General features: G+C 42.9%; 2 protein-coding genes across 5 annotated transcripts in view; one reads left to right on the plus strand and one right to left on the minus strand.

Moving 5' to 3' along the window:
* The first annotated feature begins 4,383 nt into the window (after positions 1-4,383).
* MRPL33 (mitochondrial ribosomal protein L33) lies at positions 4,384-16,890 on the plus strand. Of its 2 annotated transcripts, XM_060245223.1 has the most exons (4): positions 4,384-4,610; positions 7,081-7,099; positions 9,715-9,821; positions 16,483-16,890. In XM_060245223.1, the coding sequence occupies exons 1-4, from the start codon at positions 4,589-4,591 to the stop codon at positions 16,530-16,532; spliced, it is 198 nt and encodes a 65-aa protein (XP_060101206.1). In that variant the 5' UTR covers positions 4,384-4,588; the 3' UTR covers positions 16,533-16,890. The 2 variants fall into 2 exon arrangements, with proteins under 2 accessions (XP_060101206.1, XP_060101216.1); XM_060245233.1 differs by lacking the exon at positions 7,081-7,099 and having other exon boundaries at positions 4,462-4,614.
* RBKS (ribokinase) overlaps positions 16,711-19,800 on the minus strand; it is a 140,104-nt gene continuing 137,014 nt past the window's right edge. For all 3 annotated transcript variants that reach the window (XM_060245193.1, XM_060245210.1, XM_060245202.1), the window contains one exon: positions 16,711-17,745. In XM_060245193.1, coding sequence (XP_060101176.1) covers positions 17,572-17,745 — 174 coding nt within the window. In that variant the 3' untranslated portion in view covers positions 16,711-17,571. The remainder of the gene's footprint in view (positions 17,746-19,800) is intronic.

Below are 19,800 nucleotides of genomic sequence, written 5' to 3' on the forward strand. Positions count from 1 at the left end.
GTATTGATATATTAGTTGTTTTAATTATGTAAATTATTATTGTGTTTTAATTCTTGAATTTTATTGTTAGAATTTTTATGTTGTGAGCCGCCCTGAGCCCTCTTTGGTGGGGTAGGGCGGGATATAAATCAAATAAAATGAAAATCAACTGCTTTAACTCTAAAAATGCTTCTGGTATTCTATTTGTGTCATGTGTGAATATTGTTAATGCAGGCTAGTGCTTGGAAGAGAACTAAGTGTAAATTCTAGCAAGCGTAGATTTCATATGTACATTTGAGAATGACATAAACCTCACATGTGAAAAGTCAGGGTTACAAAATACCAACGAAGTCAACTGTGAAGTCAAGTGTTGTGTTTAGAAGTCTGACAAAGAAATGCATTTATCTGCGTTTGATCAGGATAGTGTTTGCTATTTCCAAGATTCAGGTTTCAAAGGAATTGAGAACTGGAACTGAACAGAGTCAAGGCAGAAACAAAATACAGAGAGGAAGAAACTGGAGATGGAAGATGGATAAGTATAGTAGGGTTGTATGAAGATGGAACAGCAGCTATGGGAAAGCGATAGCAAGCATTAACAGGTGGTAAAGCATGGGCTATGCCTCAATAGTAAAGTACAAGCTTTGCAGGTAAATGATCCCCAGTTTGAATCTTCAGCATCTCTCATTTAAAGGATGCAGGGATTAAAAAAAACCTTTTTTGAGATCCTGGCTTCCAAGTTATCACAATCATAATGGACACCGGTGGACTTCCTGATGGCACTTGGTTTTTTTGGCCACTGTGTGATGTAGAGTGTTGGACTGGATGGGCCATTGGCCTGATCCAACAATGGCTTCTCTTATGTTCTTATGACAGAATCATGCTTTTAAAAACATGCATCTTGCAGCTGAGTTTTATGCATCTTTGCTCAAAAGTAAGTTTCATTGGAATGGAATTTACTCCCAAACACTGAACTTTGCCTTAGGAAACTGACTGCTGTTCCACCTGTACATACTTCACCTTTGTGGATGCCAAACACACACAGTTCTGTTTAGAGCAGGCATTTGAATAGAAGTACAGAAAAAGCTTGTGAGTACATTTTGTGAATATCTGAGGCCACAATACATACAAATGAACTGCCAAGTTTTAATGGGGGCATAACAGGCAGTGATATATGGTAGGGGAAAATAAAATGACATTGGGTAACCTCTTAGTGAGCCCAGTTTTTTGGGGCAGCCTTTGTATTCTGACTGAAATCTGTCTGAGTGCTGATCAGATGATAAATAGGAAGTCAAGTTGTGAACTCTGGCATGGGAAATTCTTAGAAATTTGAGTGCGGTGCCAGGAGGCAGTAGAGTTTGGGGAGGTAGCTCAGGAGGGATGTGATGCCATACAGTCTGTCCTCCAGAGCTGCCGCTTTCTCCAGAGGAACTGATATCTATATTCTGGAGATCAGTTATCATTCCAGGAGAACTTGAGGCTTGACCTGGAGGTTGGTAACGGGGTATGTGACTAGCCCTAATCAGACTGGTTTGTCCCACCGCAATTCAGCAGTGTATAAAAACTGAATGCAGAGACACCAGCTTCAGACTTCTGGGGACCTGGCTACCTGGAGTAGCCAAACTGCAATAAAAGTTCTGACTACTTATAGAATCTCACTTGATGTGTCCTTTATTAGGCATTGGCACACCAACAACAAGCCCATTAAGTTAACACCACCTCTACACATACCATTATATGTACTGTTGACCACATTGCACAGAGCTCTTTTTTTTCCTGTTGAGTGCCACCTTGAATATTTAGAAAGGTAAGGCAAAAATTTAATAACTAAAAGAATACATTTTGTATGTTGCTGTCAGCCACATCAGATGTGCTCTCAAGAAACCAAAGCAGCAAACACAAGGGAATTGTTGTATCTGTTTGAGGCCCAGCATCAGATAGCACAATCTAGCTAGCTAGAATCCTGTGTGGCAATACCACCTGGGTGTCCCCAACAATGCCAAAGTCACCTTAGTGTACCAACAAAAGCCAAATGGCAAATAGCCTTTTAGTCAAGTACCTGAACCAAAGGTAGCCTCCATTTCACTATTAGGCTGCCTGACCCTGTGCCCTACTGCTAACTAAATTCTGGAAGGAATCAGGAAATTGCATGGGTTTGGGAGCTGTTGATGTCTTCTCTCTCTCACACACACACGCACAAAGGAACCTCCAGGGTCATCTAGTTCAACCCCCTGCACAATGCAGGAAATTCACAAATACCTCCCTGTAAAATCAGAGGATCAACATTGCTGTCAGATGGCCATCTAGCCTCTGTTTAAAAACCCTCCAAGAGCCCACCACCTTCTTCTGCTCTGGTTTCCTCTGCTTAAGCCTTTCTTGATTTTTTCATGGATTGCTGTCTCCCTCTGCCTTACTTTCCCCATAAATGTCATTCTTGTTGGGGAAAGGGTATTTTTTTAGCACAAGGTGGAAGGGGGGTTCTGGAGCTACATATCTTTGGCAGTTCACATCATAGAGGAAAATTAGTCAGTCTCTACGTATCTGGCTTTCATTGCAAAGAAACAGCACTTGTTCCTTGAAACAACTCTTTGTGCAAGCTCCCTGTGGTGCGTCTGGTTTAAAAATGATAACATCATGAGCTGCTGGCACACAGACATACTTGAGGCTTCAAGCCACATAGCTTCCTTCCTCTCCATACGCTGCCTATGCTAGGTTTATCTGTTACACTCGTGAACATGATTATTAGAGGTATTTTTGTGTTTCAGAAATACCTCAGAAACTCTTAACTAGTCCAGTCTGGGTTCATATAATAACTAGTCAATTGTGTGAAAAAAACCCTCACTTTTAAAAATTCAGTTATATCCAGATGTAACAATTACTGAATCAGGGATTGAAAACATATCAAACATTCTACTCCATCTTTCCCCACACTAGTTCTAAAGTAAGCTATGCCTCCCCCCCCCATAAATGATAAGCAGATGCTAATTTACTGTGGTGTACTAGGTTGGGGTGGTAGGTCTGCTATTGCTAGGGCTTTTCAGAGGCCTGAGTTCCAGTCCCTATTCAGCCAGGAAGCTCACCGGGTGACTTTAGTTCAGTCAGCCTTTCATTCTAGCCTACCTCACAGGGCATAAATGGCTGCATGAAACCACGCAAGCCATTCTGAGCTTCCCGAATGGTGGCATTAAAATATGATAGATAGTATGTGGTATTCAAGCACAGAGTAAACTATTTACTTCTTAGCATTGAAGCTGCTCAGGGTAGGATTTGGAGACAAGGTTCAGTGGTGAATGGGGGATCCTGTTTGTTCTGGGAGAGCTATAAGGAAGCAAAGTAAAAGAACTCTGAGACTAATGGGTTTATTCAGAGCTTCAAGAGCTACAATAAGGCCACTGTCCTTTCTTTAAGGTGCCTGGGTCAGATTGGCTATTTCCTTCACCAGAAAATAAAAACAGCGCACACCTGCCCAGTAGGCCACCTGTTTCATAGCCATCCTCCTCACCCCCTGCACAGTGCAGCCAGGTGGGAGGAACATAGAAGCACCTATTAATCCAGGTGTAGAAGAACATGGCAGCATGTAACGCTGCCATATACTGAATACAACTAGCCATAACCCACAGTTCTAAGGACGGGCATAAGTGAAGGAAGTGTTGCTGCCTGGCAGCTTTGAAGGGCATTATATCTCACTGAGGTTCCTCTGGTCCCACAAATCCAGTGCACCCCAAAATCTCCAGGAATTTCCCAACCCCAAGTTGGCAACCCTTATTAGCCAACGAGGAACACAGTGGCCCCAGCTATGCCTGTCCCGTGGGGCAACTAGGGTTGCCAATCTCCGGGTGGTGGCAGGGGATTCCCTGGCTTGGAGGCCCCCCCCTCCGCTTCAGGGTCATCAGAAAGGGGGAGTTGCTGCTGGGCACTCTATTTTACCCCATGGAAATTGACTTCCATAGGGTATAATGGAGGATTGATCCGTAGGTCTCTGGGGCTCCAGAGGGGCTCTTTTTGAGGTAGAGGCACCAAAATTTCAGCATTGCATCTGGTGCCTCTTCTCAAAACACCCAAGTTTCAAAAATATTGGACCACGGTGTCCAGTTGTATGAGTGTGCTCTTATCCTCCATTATTTCCTATGGAAGGAAGGCATTTAAAAGCACAGTCCCTTTAAATGTGATGGCCAGAACACCTTTTGGAGTTCAATCATGCTTGCTCCTGGCTCCACCCCAAAGTCCCCAGATATTTCTGGAGTCGGACTTGCCAACTCTAGGGGCAACAGCTGAAAAGCGCAGGCCTTTGCCCTGTGCATGGAAAAGCTGGCATGGCCAAGCTGGGGCCGTATTGGCCTCGCCTGAACGGAGAACGAGACTTTGACTTTTCCTACGACGCACTACGAAATCATCCCTGCAGGCGGGGGGGGGGGGTAAAGGCGGAGTTGGGGGGGGATTGTCAGCTGGAGAACCAATGAAGCAAGTAAGGGGAGGGGTGTCGTTGTGACGCCTTCAGCACGGCGTGCGCTGTTTTGTAACCCGGAAGAGATGTGTGTGTGTTTCGGAAGTGTTAGTGGAGGGGCTTGTTCTAGAGTTTGAGTGGTAGCCGATCCTTCGTATCGTTGTCGCAATGTTTCTGACTGGAATTGCCCGTGAGTGGTTATCGGGTTTTCTCGGCAGTGCTTTTGCTTGCAGCTGAGAAAAGGCTGGGCTCAAGCATAACGTCGCTCTGTGCACTCGGGAGGGCAGGAGGCAGCACGCAATGCGGCCTCTTCGGGGATTGCATCTTCTATAGGGCAGCGCGGAACTCGTGGGATAGGCTGTAGGGAGAGTGGGAGGGGCGGCGGCCGGGCTCTTTTCTGATTGAAAAATTGACCTGTGCTAATAGCTGGCATACCTTGCCCTTGCATCTGTTGGCCTACTTTTTAAAAACTAAGCTTATATCTGGCTTCCTCGTCCCCATGAAGGCCTTTCTCCTCTCCGCGTCATCGTCCGATTAGGCTGAGAGTTAGTAACTGGCCTGTGGCCACCAGCAAATGTCTGGATGGGAGTGGAGGCTGTGTTTTCTTAGTCTCAGTCCACGACGCAATACCGGTTTTTAATAAAGTTGATTATTGCATACGCTTAAGTGTTAAGAAAAATCTCTAAGCAACACACTGAACTAGATGTCCAAAATACCCGAAAGCTGGGTCACTGCATGTTTAAATAAGAGAACTAGCATGCAGCCTTGTACTTTGTAGCTGTGGAGCCATTTCCCATATTATGCAGAGCAAGGTCGACTTTGTTACAACGTCGGAGCAGCGACCAACTGCCAATTTTGTTCCTGTAGGTAATGTAACTAGATGCTTGTCAGGTTCACATAAGGTATTTAGATGCTTTAAATAGCTTGATGAAAGCGTCAACAAAGTGTGCTGCAGCAGTGCAAAAGGCAAAGTGCTGGGTCTGCAAAACAAAATGGCTGAACAAGTGGCCTAATTTGCAATACTGTATGCAGTTCTGGTCACCATATCTCAAAAGGGACATTGCAGAGCTGGGAACAGTACAGAAGGCAACCAAGATGAATAAGGGTTGGAAGCCTGTTCCCAATGATGAAAGGCTGAAGAATCCAGTTTGCTCTGGTTTAGAAAAAATACTACTATCATGATAGAGGTTTATAAAGCGGTGCATGGGGTGGATGAATAAAAGGAAGTATGTCTACACAACAAGTGATTAAAAGGTAGCATTTTCTGTAAGAGAATGTAGTGATGGCCACATTGTAGCTAGCTTTAAAAGTGGATTAGACAGATTCTTAGATGACAGGTCTGTTCGTGGCTACTAGCCCCAGTGACTAAAGGGAGCCTCCATGTTCAAAAGCAATAATTCCCTGAATGCAAGTGCCAGGAGGCAGCATAAGGAGAAGGCCTTGACCTTTATACCCTGTTGTAGGCCCACCAGAAGAACTGGTTGGCCACTGTGTGGAACAGATTGTTGAACTAAACGGGTAGGGAACGTTGGCTCTCCAGATGTTTTTTGCCTACAACTCCCATCAGCCCCAGCCAGCATGGCCAATGGCTGGGGCTGATGGGAGTTGTAGGCAAAAAAACATCTGGAGAGCCAACGTTCCCTACCCCTGACTGGTCTGATTGTTCTTGGAGGTAAGGGAAGTTATTGTTACGCATAGGATAGTCTTACATTATAGCTGCATCATAGTTATTCAGTGGCTTTCACCAGTGTTGGCTGCCTGAAATGGGGAATATTGAGGTACAGCTTTGTGCTTGAATAGGAGTTTAATTATAACAAATATTTTATTATTGAAGCATAAAGAGGATCACCAGTTGCATTAGATTTTACCTTCCCATTCTTGTAAGTATACACCTGATAGCCTAGAGATGGATGCTCTCATTCTCAGGACCTGCTATTTAGGAACCAGTGGGGCAGATATCCCTGCTTGTTTGATGTATGGTTGCCAGGTCCAATTCAAGAAATATATGGGGACTTTGGAGGTGGAACCAGGAGCAAGGATGTGACAAGCATAACTGAACTCTAAAAGGAGTTCTGGCCATCACATTTAAAGGGACCACACACTTTTTAAATGCCTTCCCTTAATTGGAAATAATGAAGGCTAGGGGGACCTTCTTTTGGGGCTCATTGAATTGGATCCCCTGGTCCAAACTTTTTGAAACTTGGAGGGTGTTTTTGAGGAGAGGCTCCAGATGCTATGCTGCAAATTTGGTGCATCTACCTTAAAAAAACCCAGCCCCCCCCCCCCCAAAGCCTCAGATACTTGCAGATCAATTCTCCATTATACCCTATGGGAATCTATAGGGAATAATGGAGTGCCCAGCAGACATTTCCCTCCCGCCTCCCCCCGCTTTCTGATGACCCTGAAGTGGGGGGAGGGCCTCCAAACCGGGGGATCCCCTGCCCCCAACTGGGGATTGGCAACCCTAGTTTGATGCCTGTAAACAAAATGTATATATGCATTTTAAAACATTTAATTTTTTTATAGGTAGCATGTCCCTTTGGTTATTGCAGGATTGATATAGCATTGATAATTCTATATGTATAATTCTACATATTATTTAGTAGTGGAGAACATGTTGATAATCTTTTTCTTTTCTTCCCCCACCCCTCCAAAACTAGTGGCCAAGAGCAAATCCAAGTAAGTGTAAAGTTACTTGTTAACTTTTACTCATTATACTCATTATTTATTGCTTAGCATTCCTGGTAATGGTATTTCTGATGTTATGCCTCTCTGCAGTAGATTGCCACTCATCTGCAGGAATCTTCTCACTGTTGTTCTATAGCAGGGGTGGCAAAACTTGCTTAATGTAAGAGCCACATAGAATAAACATCAGATGTTTCAGAGCCATAAGACTGGAAGGAAGGAAGGAAGGAAAATAGATGGGGAGGGAGGGAGAGGTGGAAAGAAAGCAACTTTAGCTTTAAATTCATTCTCTAGCCGCCAGCTGGCTTGGCTTGGAGAAGTGATTTAAAGAGAGAAATGCCTTCTCCAGGATGGCTGAGGCGGCACTGGGGGCTTTGAGAGCCACGCAATATGTGTGAAAGAGCCACATGTGGCTCCTGAGCCAGTTTGGCCACCTCTGTTCTACAGTAAAGAAGTGTTTGCATGCACACAGTGCAAGTGAGGCATTAGAACTCAATTAGTTATTAATAACAAATAGTTCTGACCTGGATAGGCCAGACTAGCAGGATTTCATCAGATCTTGGAAGCTAAGAAGGGTTGGTCCTGGTTATTGTTTGGATGGGAGACCACCAAGAAAGTCCAGGGTCACAGTGAAGAGGCAGGAAATTACAAACCACCTCTGAACGTCTCTTGCCTTGAAAACAATGAGATTGCCATTAAGTCAGCTGTGACTTGATGGCAAACCTCCCCCCCCCCCCCCCAAAAAAGTGAATAATTTTCAAACAAAGTGTTTGGGAGGGGGGAAGATTATTTTAACAATGACTGTTGCAGTTGGATATGGGAAGGATACTGTACCAAGGGGTTATTCATTTGTATTCTAGGTCAGTGACATACTCATCAGGGCTGGGGAACTAGTGCAGAACTCTGGTATCTGTAGTACTGATTTTTTTTTAGAAACAAAACTATATATCATGGCCTTGCAATGGACTAGGTTTCACAGTCTGCCTTTGGAGGTGCATTGTCATAGTGAATAGGACCTTCTTTTCTGGAGGAATGTGGCAGAACAGAGTTCCAGAACCTGTTTGTGGAAACAAAATTCTTAAAAAATGTTTAAAAGTTCATGAGGGCCACCCATGTGTTTCTCCTTCATTTCCCTTTTGAGAGTTCTGGCACCTCTTTTTCCAGGGAAAAAGCACTGGTGGTTTCACCCAAAAATTGCAGCTTGCTCTCTTGTTTCTTTTGATGAAGGTATATTCTCTTAGCTTTCCCAATAGCATTCTTATTCACCCAAAAGTTTTGGGTATATATATATATATATATATACACACACACACACACAACTGTTTGCTTTAGTATATTTTTAAAGGTTGCTTTGTCATCATTATCTTCAAGTTGATAATATAAGGTGCCTTGGAAACCTTTAAGTAAAGATAATTTTTAGGGCTTGGAATGTCTATCTGTTCAGTTGTGAAAAACAGGGTTTTGATTGGGTTATGTTCTTTGTAATGGCAGATTTTTTTCAAAGCCAAGTATGTGGTTTCTGCCCCTTAGCTTTGCATTTCAGTAATACTGCAAGACTCCAAATTTTAATAAGTTTATAAATAAAGGGGAAAATGCCTTCAATCTAAAAGGGAATAGGAGTATTAAGATGACTTTGTTTCTGGGAGAGTGCAGACTTGAAGAAATCTCTTACACAAATTGAAATAGAGGAAGAGAATCAAAACATGGTTTTATGACTGCAGAATGTTTTAAAAAAATAGCTTTCAGTGGAGCTGTTGCCAACCACCTGCTGTGTTTGAAAATGTCCCTCCTGTTCTAATGTTTCAGTGGAATTAAAAACTTGCAAATTGAAGTTTCACTTTGCCCTCAACAGTAATTAATAAATGGGATTTTTTTTCCTCCCCCAAGGAGTGGTGATAAATCATTTCTGCTTAGGAGTCTAATGGCTGTAGGTGTAAGCCTCTAATTATGGAGTATCATTTTTAAATTGAAAGAATTCAGACCTTGGGAAGGAGGGGTCAGTAATGCATAGGCACAAACTGGGAAGATACAGTTTGGTTTGTGGCTGAATTACGAACTAAACCATGAACTGAACCAGGAGGCCAGTTCATGGTTCATTTAAAGGGACTGCACAAGACAGCTGGAAACAGCTGTGTGGCGGGGAATGCCTCCCTACCGCTCAGCTGTCTTTGTGGCTTTTGCGGGGAACAGAGCCGGAGTTTAAAGGGACTCAAATAGCAAGAGTTTAAAGTGAATTCCATCCACAAACCTGTTTTCTGCTCCACCAACAAACTAGAAGTTTGTAATGAGTACTGTCATGAATCTGTTTGTAAACCATGAACAGGGCAACATTTGTGATGAATTTTGATTTGTGGTTTGGTTCATGCCCATTCCTAAGCAGTGTGGTTTTATAGTGTTAGGATTCCTGGTCTGTCCAAGTTTAATTGGTGCGAGAGAAGGGTACATTTTACAGGCAATTTTGATTCTGTTTTAATGTTACATATTCCCCTTCTTGAATAGTGATTGGTAGATTTTTATTAGGTTGTAGATTTTCTCACATGGTACATTATGCCAAAGTAGCAGTTAATCATGGACAGCTCACAGCTTTTAGAAATTGTTTGTCATTCTAGGGTTATTCTTGTGAGGATGTTGAGTGAAGCAGGAACGGGCTGTTCTTTCAACACAAGAAGACAACGGGTTGGAGAAAAGCTGGTCATGTTGAGATATGACCCATTTGGTAAGAAGTTGGGCAATACAGTAGAAGGTATTTGAGACCGGTATAAATGTTTTGTCACCTTAATTACTTAAAAGAATATGAATGGTTACCATACGTCCTTACAGGATCCCCATGTCACAAAAGGTGAAATGGGAACAATGTTCCCCCTTCCCCCCAAATTGCACAGCTGTCAAGAAAATGACATTGGCAGACTAGAATGCAGGATTTTTAAGATGAAGTCCTGCTGCTTAATAAGAACATATGGACTGCATAGCTTATTATTCATAACTGTGAGTTATTATGTGCAAAGATTAAAAAATTAAATTTACATTAATTACCAGCGCAGAATTAGAGTTTTTCTTAAGCTATGCCTGATTTGTATTCCTTCAGTGAGCTTTAAGAGACTGGTAGACTGGCAGCTTCCCTAGTGAAGACAAGGTTAAAAAAATCAGGATTTTGTTTTTTAGTTTAAGCTTATGCAAGAATCTAAACTTCTTGTATTAATTGCCTTGTTTACAAGCAGAAGAGTAACATTGTGATCCTAACCTTACGTGGGAGTTTATCCCCTGGATTTTTTTTTAAATTCTTCTTTCCATGTGATGTTCTCAGGAGCTTGCAAGTTAATGATGGTTACGCAGAATTTCTACTGAGTTGTCAAAAAGCATTGTTTCAATATTACTGTGATACTCGAGCAGTGGTAATGAAAGCTGACCCAACCCTGTGATCAACAGTATTGCCTGTTCTCAGAGCTGTCTTCTGCTCCTGGAATAAGGATATCTGGCGTGTGATTTCTGAGTGGGACAGAAAAGCCTTTACTGCCCAACAAAAAAACCAATCGATAGCACTGAAGATTTTTCTGACCAGGGGTTAACAACCTGTAGTAACTACTCTGATGCCCTCACCTAGGGTTGCCAGGTCTGACTCAAAAAATATCTGGAGGCTTTGGGGGTGGAGCCAGGAGACTTTGAGGGTGGAGCCAGGAGTAAAGGTGTGATAAGCACAATTGAACTCCAAAGGGAGTTCTGGCAATCACAGTTAAAGGGACCACACACCTTTTAAATGTCTCCCCTCCATTTGGAAAAAATGAAGGATTAGGGGTACCTTCTTTTGGGACTCATTGAATTGGACCCCCTGGTCTAATATATTTGAACGGGGGTGTTTTGAGGAGAGGCACAAGATGCTATGCTAAAAATTTGGTGCCTCTAGCTCAAAAAACAGCCCTTGTAGAGCCCCAGATCAGTTATCCATTATGCCCCATGGGAATTGGTCTCCATACGGTATAATGGAGTGCCCAGCAGACATTTCCTTCTCCCCTCCACCCTGATTTCTGATGACCCTGAAGAGGAGGAAGGGGATCTGGTAAATGTTTTGCTGTAAAAAAATGCAAATTTGAGTAAGAATGATGATTTAGAAGATGTTAATATAAATTAGACTATGCTTTTCCAGTGTGTTTCATTTCTTTATCTAAAAGTAGTAGTATCTTGGTGGTGTCTGGACAGTGCTAATTCAGAATATCTGCTCTCCGGGTGCATGCTGTTAGTTTTTGTACTGCAATGTTGAACCACTAATGCTCTCAGAGGAATACAAATTTGACAGCCAGTGTGGTGTAGTGGTAAAGAGTGTTAAGATTAGGATCTGGGAGACCCAAGTTCTATTCCCCTTTCTCGTATGAAAGCTTACTGAGTTACCTTTGAGATATAACCTACCTCACAAGGTTGTTGTGAAGGTAAAATGATGGATCAAAGAATAATGTAATCTGCTTTGAGTCCCCACTGGGGAGAAAGGTAGGATATAAATGAAATAAATAAACCATATATTTGGGTGGTATTCCATCCATTTAAGATTGAGCCGTAACAGACATGACATTGATTTTCATATGGCAAAATAAACATGCTGCTGTCACCAGACAAACTGCAGTACTATATTGCCCAACCAACAAAATGATGGTTGGGCAATATGGTACTGGCCCAATGATTGGCTTGTGCATTTAAGAACATAAGAGAAACCATGTTGGATCAGGCCAATGGCCCATCCAGTCCAACACTCTGTGTCACACAGTGGCCAAATTTTTTTTATATATGTGTGTGTATATACACACACACACACAGTGGCTAATAGCCACTGATGGACCTCTGCTCCATATTTTTATCTAACCCCCTCTTGAAGCTGCCTATGCTTGTAGCTGCCATCAGCTCCTGTGGCAGTGAATTCCACATGTTAATCACCCTTTGGGTGAAGAAGTACTTCCTTTTTTCTGTTCTAGCCCGACTGCTCAGCAATTTAATCGAATGCCCACAAGTTCTTGTATTGTGAGAAAGGGAGAAAAGTACTTCTTTCTCTACCTTCTCCTTCCCATGCATAATCTTGTAAAGCTCTATCATGTCACCCCGCAGTTGATGTTTCTCCAAGCTAAAGAGCCCCAAGCGTTTTAACCTTTCTTCATAGGGAAAGTGTTCCAAACCTTTAATCATTCTAGTTGCCCTTTTCTGCTCTTTTTCCAATGCTATAATATCCTTCTTGAGGTGCGGTGACCAGAATTGCACACAGTATTCCAAATGAGACCGCACCATCGATTTATACAGGGGCATTATGATACTGGCTGATTTGTTTTCAGTTCCCTTCCTAATAATTCCCAACATGGCGTTGGCCTTTTTTGTTGCAATCGCATACTGTATTGACAATTTCAGTGAGTTATCTACCACGATCCCAAGATCTCTCTCATGGTCAGTCTCTGTCAGTTCACACCCCATCAACTTGTATTTGTAGCTGGGATTCTTGGCCCCAATGTGCATTACTTTGCACTTGGCCACATTGAACCTCATCTGCCACGTTGACGCCCACTCACCCAGCCTCAACAGATCCCTTTGGAGTTCCTCACAATCCTCTCTGGTTCTCACCACCCTGAACAATTTAGTGTCATCTGCAAACTTGGCCACTTCACTGCTTACTCTTAACTCCAAATCATTTATGAACAAGTTAAAGAGCATGGGACCCAATACTGAGCCCTGTGGCACTTCACTGCTTACCGTCCTCCACTGCGAAGACTGCCCATTTATACTCACTCTCTGCTTCCTATTAATTAGCCAGTTTGTAACAGGTTAGTGAGGCAAAATCTTCCCTTACAGAACCCATGCTGAGTCTTCCTCAATAACTCGTGTTCATCAATGTGCCTACTCATTCTGTCCTTGATAATGGTTTCGACCAACTTTCCCAGTATTGAAGTCAGACTGACTGGCCTGTAGTTTCCCAGATCTCCTCTGGAATCCTTTTTAAAGATGGGGGTGACATTCGCTACCTTCCAGTCCTCAGGAACGGAGGCAGATTTCAATGAAAGATTACATATTTTTGTCAGAAGATCCACAAGTTCAACTTTGGATGTATGTATGCCATCCGAACCTGGTGACTTACTAGTTTTTAATTCGTCAGTCAGTTGTAGAACCTCCTCTCTTGTCACCTCAATGTGACTCAGGTCTTTCAACACCCTTTCCAATATAAGTGGTTCTGGAGCAGGCAAACACTTCTCATCTTCCACAGTGAAGACGGAGGCAAAAAAATGCATTCAGCTTCTCAGCCATTTCCCTATCTTCCTTCAGTAATCCTTTTACCCCTTGGTCGTCCAAGGGCCCCACTGCCTCCCTGACTGGTTTCCGGCTTCTAATATATTTGAAGAAATTTTTATTGTTGGTCTTCGTTTTTTGCAATATGCTCCTCATAGTCCCTTTTTGCCTGCCTGATCACAGTCTTGCATTTGATTTGCCACATCCTGTGTTCCCTTTTATTAATATCATTTGGACTAGCTTTCCACTGCTTAAAGGAGTCCTTCTTACCTTTTACAGCTTCCATTACTTTGTTAACCATTCAGGCCTTTTCTTATACCTGTTTGTGCCTTTCCTAACTTGTGGTATATATTTTATCTGAGCTTCTAGGATTGAAGTTTTAAATAGCCTCCAAGCTTCCCCAAGGGTTTTGACTGTATTTACCTTTCCTTTCAGTTTCCTCTTCACATGCCTCCTCATCTCAGAGAATTTACCCCTTTTAAAGTTAAATGTGGTTGTGCTGGTTTTGGGGGCAACTCTCTATTTATACAAACAGTGAAATCAATAACGTTATGGTAACTTCTCCCAACCGATGCGATCACTTTTACATCTCTCACCAAGTCTTGGGCATTACTTAGGACCAAATCCAGGACCGCCCCACCCCTGGTAGGTTCAGAGACCATCTGCTCCATAGCACAGTCATTGAGAGCATCTAGAAACTCAATCTCTTTCTCTCGACCAGAACACATATTGACCCAATCAATCTGCAGGTAGTTAAAATCACCTATGACGACACAGTTTTTACGTCTAGCCACTATCTTTAAGCCTTCCATCATATTATAATCGTCCTCTATCTTTTGATTTGGTGGGCGATAACAAACTCCCATAGTTAAATTTCCTTTTGGGCCCTCTATTTCAACCCAAAGCATTTCTAGAAGGGAATCTAATTCTCTGACCTCAGTCTTACTGGACCGTATGCCCTCTCTGACATACAGAGCCACCCCACCTCCAACCCTTCCCTCCCTATCCTTCTGATATAACTTATATTCAGGAATTACCGTGTCCCACTGATTCTCCTCATTCCACCAAGTTTCTGAAATTCGCACAATGTCTATGTTTTCTCCCAATACTAAACATTCCAACTCACCATTTACTTTGAACACTTCTAGCATTTGTGTACAAACATCTATAATTTTCCAGGCAAGCTAGGCCCACCACCTTCCTCCTGCTGCCTTGAGACTCTGGCAGGCAGTCCATACTGGTTGTCACCATCTTAGTGGACAACTCTGATCCATTACCCGGTAGAAAAGTAACAGCTAACCCTTCATCTCTTTGAGATGAGTCTTCCTGAACCAGGGACATTTCATCTCCTGTTGGCTTTCTCCCAAGATTTAGTTTAAAAACTGCTCTGCCATCTTTTTGATTTTAAGCGCTAGCAGCCTGGTTCCATCTGGGAACAAGTGGAGACCGTCTTTTTTGTACAGCTCCCGCTTGTTCCAGAAAGTATCCCAGTGCCTAACAAACTTAAACCCTTCCTCCTTACACCATCGTCTCATCCACACATTGAGACTTCTAATTTGTGCCTGTCTCTCCAGCCCTGCACGTGGAACAGGTAGCACTTCTGAGAAGGCTATCTTAGAGGTCCTAGCCTTAAGTCTCCCACCTAGCAGCCTAAATTTTTCCTTCAGGACCTCACGATTGCATTTCCCCGCATAGTTGGTGCCAACATGCACCACGACCACTGGCTCCTCCCCAGCACTGTCTATCAGTCTATCTACTACACGCATAATGTCCGCTACCTTCGCACCAGGCAGGCAAGTCACCATACGGTCAGTACGCGGTTTTGCCACCCAGCTGTCTACTTGCCTAAGGATCGAATCACCAAGTACCAAGACACCCCCCTTCCTCCCTGCCGAAGGATGGTTCCTTGGCACGAAAGGATTCCCACTCACCAACTGAAGAAGAGGTCCCTTCTGAGGGCGCATTCCACTTATCTGCAGCCCGGTGCCCTGTTCCCTCTCGACCCTCATGCTCCCTGGCAGCAACGGGGCTGCCATGTGCAGAGCGGGGCTTATCTAACACATCCCCGAGAGTCTTCTCCGAGTGCCTAACTGACTGTCTCTGCTTCTCCAGGTCAGTCACCTCGGCCTCAAGGGTATGAACTTGTTCCCTGAGGACCAGGAGCTTCTTGCATCGAGCACACACCCAAGACTTCTGTCCTGTGGGCAAATAGTCATACATGTGACATTCAGTGCAAAACACTGGAAAGCCCCCACCCCCCTGCTGGCATTCTACCTTCATGATAGGTTTTTAAAAATATACAGTCCCCTTTTAAACCCTGTTTGTTTATGTGGCTCCCCGTCTGGAGAGTCTACTTACCTTATTGGGAACACAAGGAATCTGGGTTCCTGGTCCTTACACAGCCCCCAGGCTAAGAGCCATAGGCCAAGAGCCCTTTAGGTCTCACCCTTCGGCTCGCACCTCTGGCAAGGCACAGCTTAATAATGCAAAGAGGGTGGGGAACACAGCCACTCCTAATCAATCAGCAACAATCACCTTCAATTACCTTCACCTTCAGCGCTTCACAAAAACTCAGAAGTTTTCAGCAACTTCCCCAGCTGCTGATCCACAAACCTCCCCCTTGTAGCACTTCTCTGCTCTATCCCAGAGCTCTCTGAAATGTGCTCAGTCTCTGGCAAGGTGCAGAGACTTGTATGTGTTTATGTCAGGGGTCCTCAACCTTTTTAAATAGGGGGCCAGTTCACTGTCCCTCAGACTGTTGGAGGGCCGGACTGCCGTTACTGTACAAGGCCGCGGGCCGTCAGTTCTCTGTCTTCTGCATCTCTCTCCCTTCCCCACACCACACACCCTGGCCTGGGAACTCACCTCACCTCGGTATCGCCTCACACTCTGTCTCCGCCACCTCAGCCCAGTGCCGGAAGTGTGCGTTGCTAACGCAAGTTTAGGTTGAAAGTCACTTCCGGTCTGATTTTGCCATAACCCGGCGGGCCACATAAACATCCTCAGCGGGCTGCATCTGGCCCGCGGGCCGTAGGTTGAGGACCCCTGGTTTATGCGTTTACAGACATGTATGTTTTCTGATAACTCTTGATAACCTAAATTTTCTCACTCTTCTTTGTCCACAGTTAAGAAGCATGTTCTTTTCAAAGAGCAGAGAAAGATCCGTTCCATCTAGATGACAACTGAAGTATTTGATTCAAAGATGAGGTAGACTTGAGAGAGAGAATGTCAAGTTAGTGACTCTGAGGATTCTCAAAAAGCAGTGGAAATGAGCTGAGAGGACAAGTCTCCTGGAATTTGAAGGCTGTCATGCACAAGAACAGCGTGGGAAAAGAAAGTTCTTGGTGTCTGGCTACAGATCATCACATCATTAGTTTATTTATCTTTTGACATATTTTTACAGTTCCCAATTTTAAAAAAATCAACAAATCCCATTGTCTGTGTGCTTCATTTCTGTGCTGATTTGGACCTACTAGCATTTTTCAAAGGAACATTATTTCACATGACAATAAAACTTAAGTTTTTTAACTGGTCTTCATTAAAGTAGTTTTCAAAGTATTGTTAATCACTTGACACAAAAGAGTGATGAAGAACAAGTTGCAGTCTTTAAGGGAATATTGTCCAAGGGCCATAGCTTCCTGGCCTTTCTACGAACATAAGATTCAGCCATCCTGTTATACTTGAAAATAATTTTGCAGATACCACTGATGAGTTCAGCTTTGCATCAAATTTCAGGGAACTATAATTAATATTGCCTATCAGAAAAACTATCAGAACAAAAAATGCTCTAGAGATACACCTACAGCTACACTTTTGCTACCAAAGCAGGGAAGGCTCTAGTTACTAGTAGCATCAAATGAGTGTTTAGAGGTAGTGACTCTTGGATTAGTCTCTGGTACTGATATTTCTACATCTAGTATGTACTGGGATAATTAAGTAATCATAGCTACAGGAAGAGATAAGCTTCATTTACCTGAAAGTATAATTTCACAACTTAAAAAAAATTAAAGTAGAATTGTAATATGAAAACAAACTGCCTCTCATATTGCAACTGCAGGCCTAATGTGGGGTAGCTAAATTCCCAGTATCTGTTCTGTACAGCCAATTTGTCTTTTTAACATCTGGTTTCTTACACATCACATCTACTCATTACCCTAACATTAACAGAGAGGGGGAAAAAAATCTGTTCCCTATTTTAATACTATAGATACAACTTAAAAGAGATGCTGCGGCAGGTCTTTCTTATAAGGAAAGGAAGTCTGTGTTCCTGCTGTCTGGACGCTAACTGATGCAATAAAATTGGCCCTTTTCAACATTTCTTCTTGTGGCAGGCTGGGGTAGTAAGCCAGGTAGAAAGCCAGTGCTCCCACGAAGCTGTCACCTGCTCCCTGAAAGAAAGAATTCAAATAGTTTTACATTTCAGTGGTAGTCATGTAGAATTCGGCAAAGTGGCACTGCTTGCTGTTATTTTCTCTAGCTTCTCATGAGCAGAATGTTTATGTATACATTTATAATTAGTGGCCAAAATTTGATTAATGTTGACATTCATACATAAATATTGACAATCACCAGGAACTTCACTTCAACACAATTTATCTGTGTTTATTATCAATATTCAGTTGTGATTGAAATTTAGTATAAATCTGCAAGCTATGCTGTGAACAAAAAATAGAGCTACCCTGCACACCTCACAACTGCTTGATTGTCAGACAAGAAATTCAAATCTGGTAGTGAGGAGACAGAAATGTTACTGGCAGCTTGAACAGACTAATTGAGTTTACAGTATTGGTATCTGCATGCAGCTACAGCTTCATAGATTTGTTGAGGGGAAGCCATGATTATTGAAGACGTTGGTTTATGATGTATTTGGGCCCCTAGTAATGTTCAGTCTTGGAAACCTGTTGTGCTGCATATGCCATATCCCCACCTGCTGGTTGGGACAGAAAACTAAATACATTAATACTAGATGTGTTTCATCACTGGACTCTTTTGCTTCATGATTGTATGCCATGATCACAGCAGAATGTTCACTTGGGGTCTTTGGTTTGCATGCACACAGCTGACCGATAAAGAACAGTGTCTACACATGCGCAGAAAGGTGCTAATCCCCTCCCCTCCCACTGTCTATAGTTTAGAGAATGGCATGAAGGAGGGGTAAGCCTCTTACTGGAAGGGTGTTGAATTCTGAGACTGAATGAACTGCCAGTTCAGTTTATGCATGTGTGTACTCACACAGCCTCATGAGAGTAGCAGTTTATCCCCTTCACACGCTTTACAAAAAAGAAGACATTTTAAAACTGTAAAAACAATAAAGGGATCCTTTAAGCAAGCATCCTGCACTTCTAGTAAAAAGGAGGTAAAGCTGGTGGTCTATGCACTTTAATTACCTAATTTGGCCACGACCATATGGGGAGATTGTTTTCCTTGCTGCACTGGGCTGACAACACATTAAACTGTCATGCAGGTGCTGCAGTGGTGAAGAAACTTCAGCTACCAAAGCTGAATGACTAAAGTTGAGCAGCTAACGCTGACTGGGATGAACTGGCAAGAGGCTCAGCTTTTGTAGGATGCAGAGGTCAAAAGGAATGGTTGCCTATCATGCTTGCCATGAAGTTGTTTGCCTCTAATTAGCTTCCTATTATGTGCAAATGAAGTTCTTTGCCCCTTCATCCTAGTTATTGTTATTTTTAAAAAAGTTTGTAGTTCAGGGGTGTCAAACATGCAGCCCAGGGGGCATATCAGGCCTCTGGAGGGTTCCTATCAGGCCCACATGCAAGTCTGCTTCTTTCTCCCTCTCTCTTGCTTCCTTCAGTTATCAGAGACTGTTAAATAAAATATTGCAAGTGTTAATCTTTTAAGCATGTTTTATTTAAAGGTTTTTTTAAACTTTTTTTTTAAAAAAACTTTAATTGTGCTTGTGTCCTTTTAAAATTTATGTCTCTGTTATATTTTATGACACACATGACCTGGCCTGACAAGGTCTCATTTATGTCAGATCCAGCCCTCATAGCAAATGAATTCAACACCCCTGGCCTAGTCCTATAGCTGAAAATGCTGGAACTGTGCTGGTCCACTGAGGGGATCCCATTGCAAAAAGAGATAATAGAACATTGCTGCTTCTGTGTTTCTGACTGCGTTTTCTAGCATAAAATGGTGGTGTGCGGTCATCTTTGTTATCTATAAAAGTTCAGTAATATAACAACTCTTGCTGCTTTTCTATGTCAATATTATTGAGGATACAGGACCAATAATACTTTTCTAATAATCCAGAAAAAAGAAAAAAAATCTTTAGCACTAGAAAAGTCTCCAAACACCGCCCCCCCCCCCCAATATCTGAAGGCTATGATGGTTTAGGCCAGGGGTCTCAAACCCACGGCCAGATCTGAAATAAATGAGACCCTGTTGAGCTGAGCCATATATGTCATAAAATGTCTGTTAACAGA

Source organism: Heteronotia binoei, chromosome 1 (genome assembly GCF_032191835.1).
Source record: "Heteronotia binoei isolate CCM8104 ecotype False Entrance Well chromosome 1, APGP_CSIRO_Hbin_v1, whole genome shotgun sequence".
Taxonomy (NCBI): Eukaryota; Metazoa; Chordata; class Lepidosauria; order Squamata; family Gekkonidae; genus Heteronotia; species Heteronotia binoei.

Bases quoted from the DNA above. Each gene is read 5' to 3' on its own strand.
- MRPL33 (XM_060245223.1), top strand. From the start codon at position 4,589: ATGTTTCTGACTGGAATTGCCC. The intron at 9,822-16,482 runs GTAAGAAGTTGG...CTTTGTCCACAG, and splicing joins GTTGAGATATGACCCATTTG to TTAAGAAGCATGTTCTTTTC.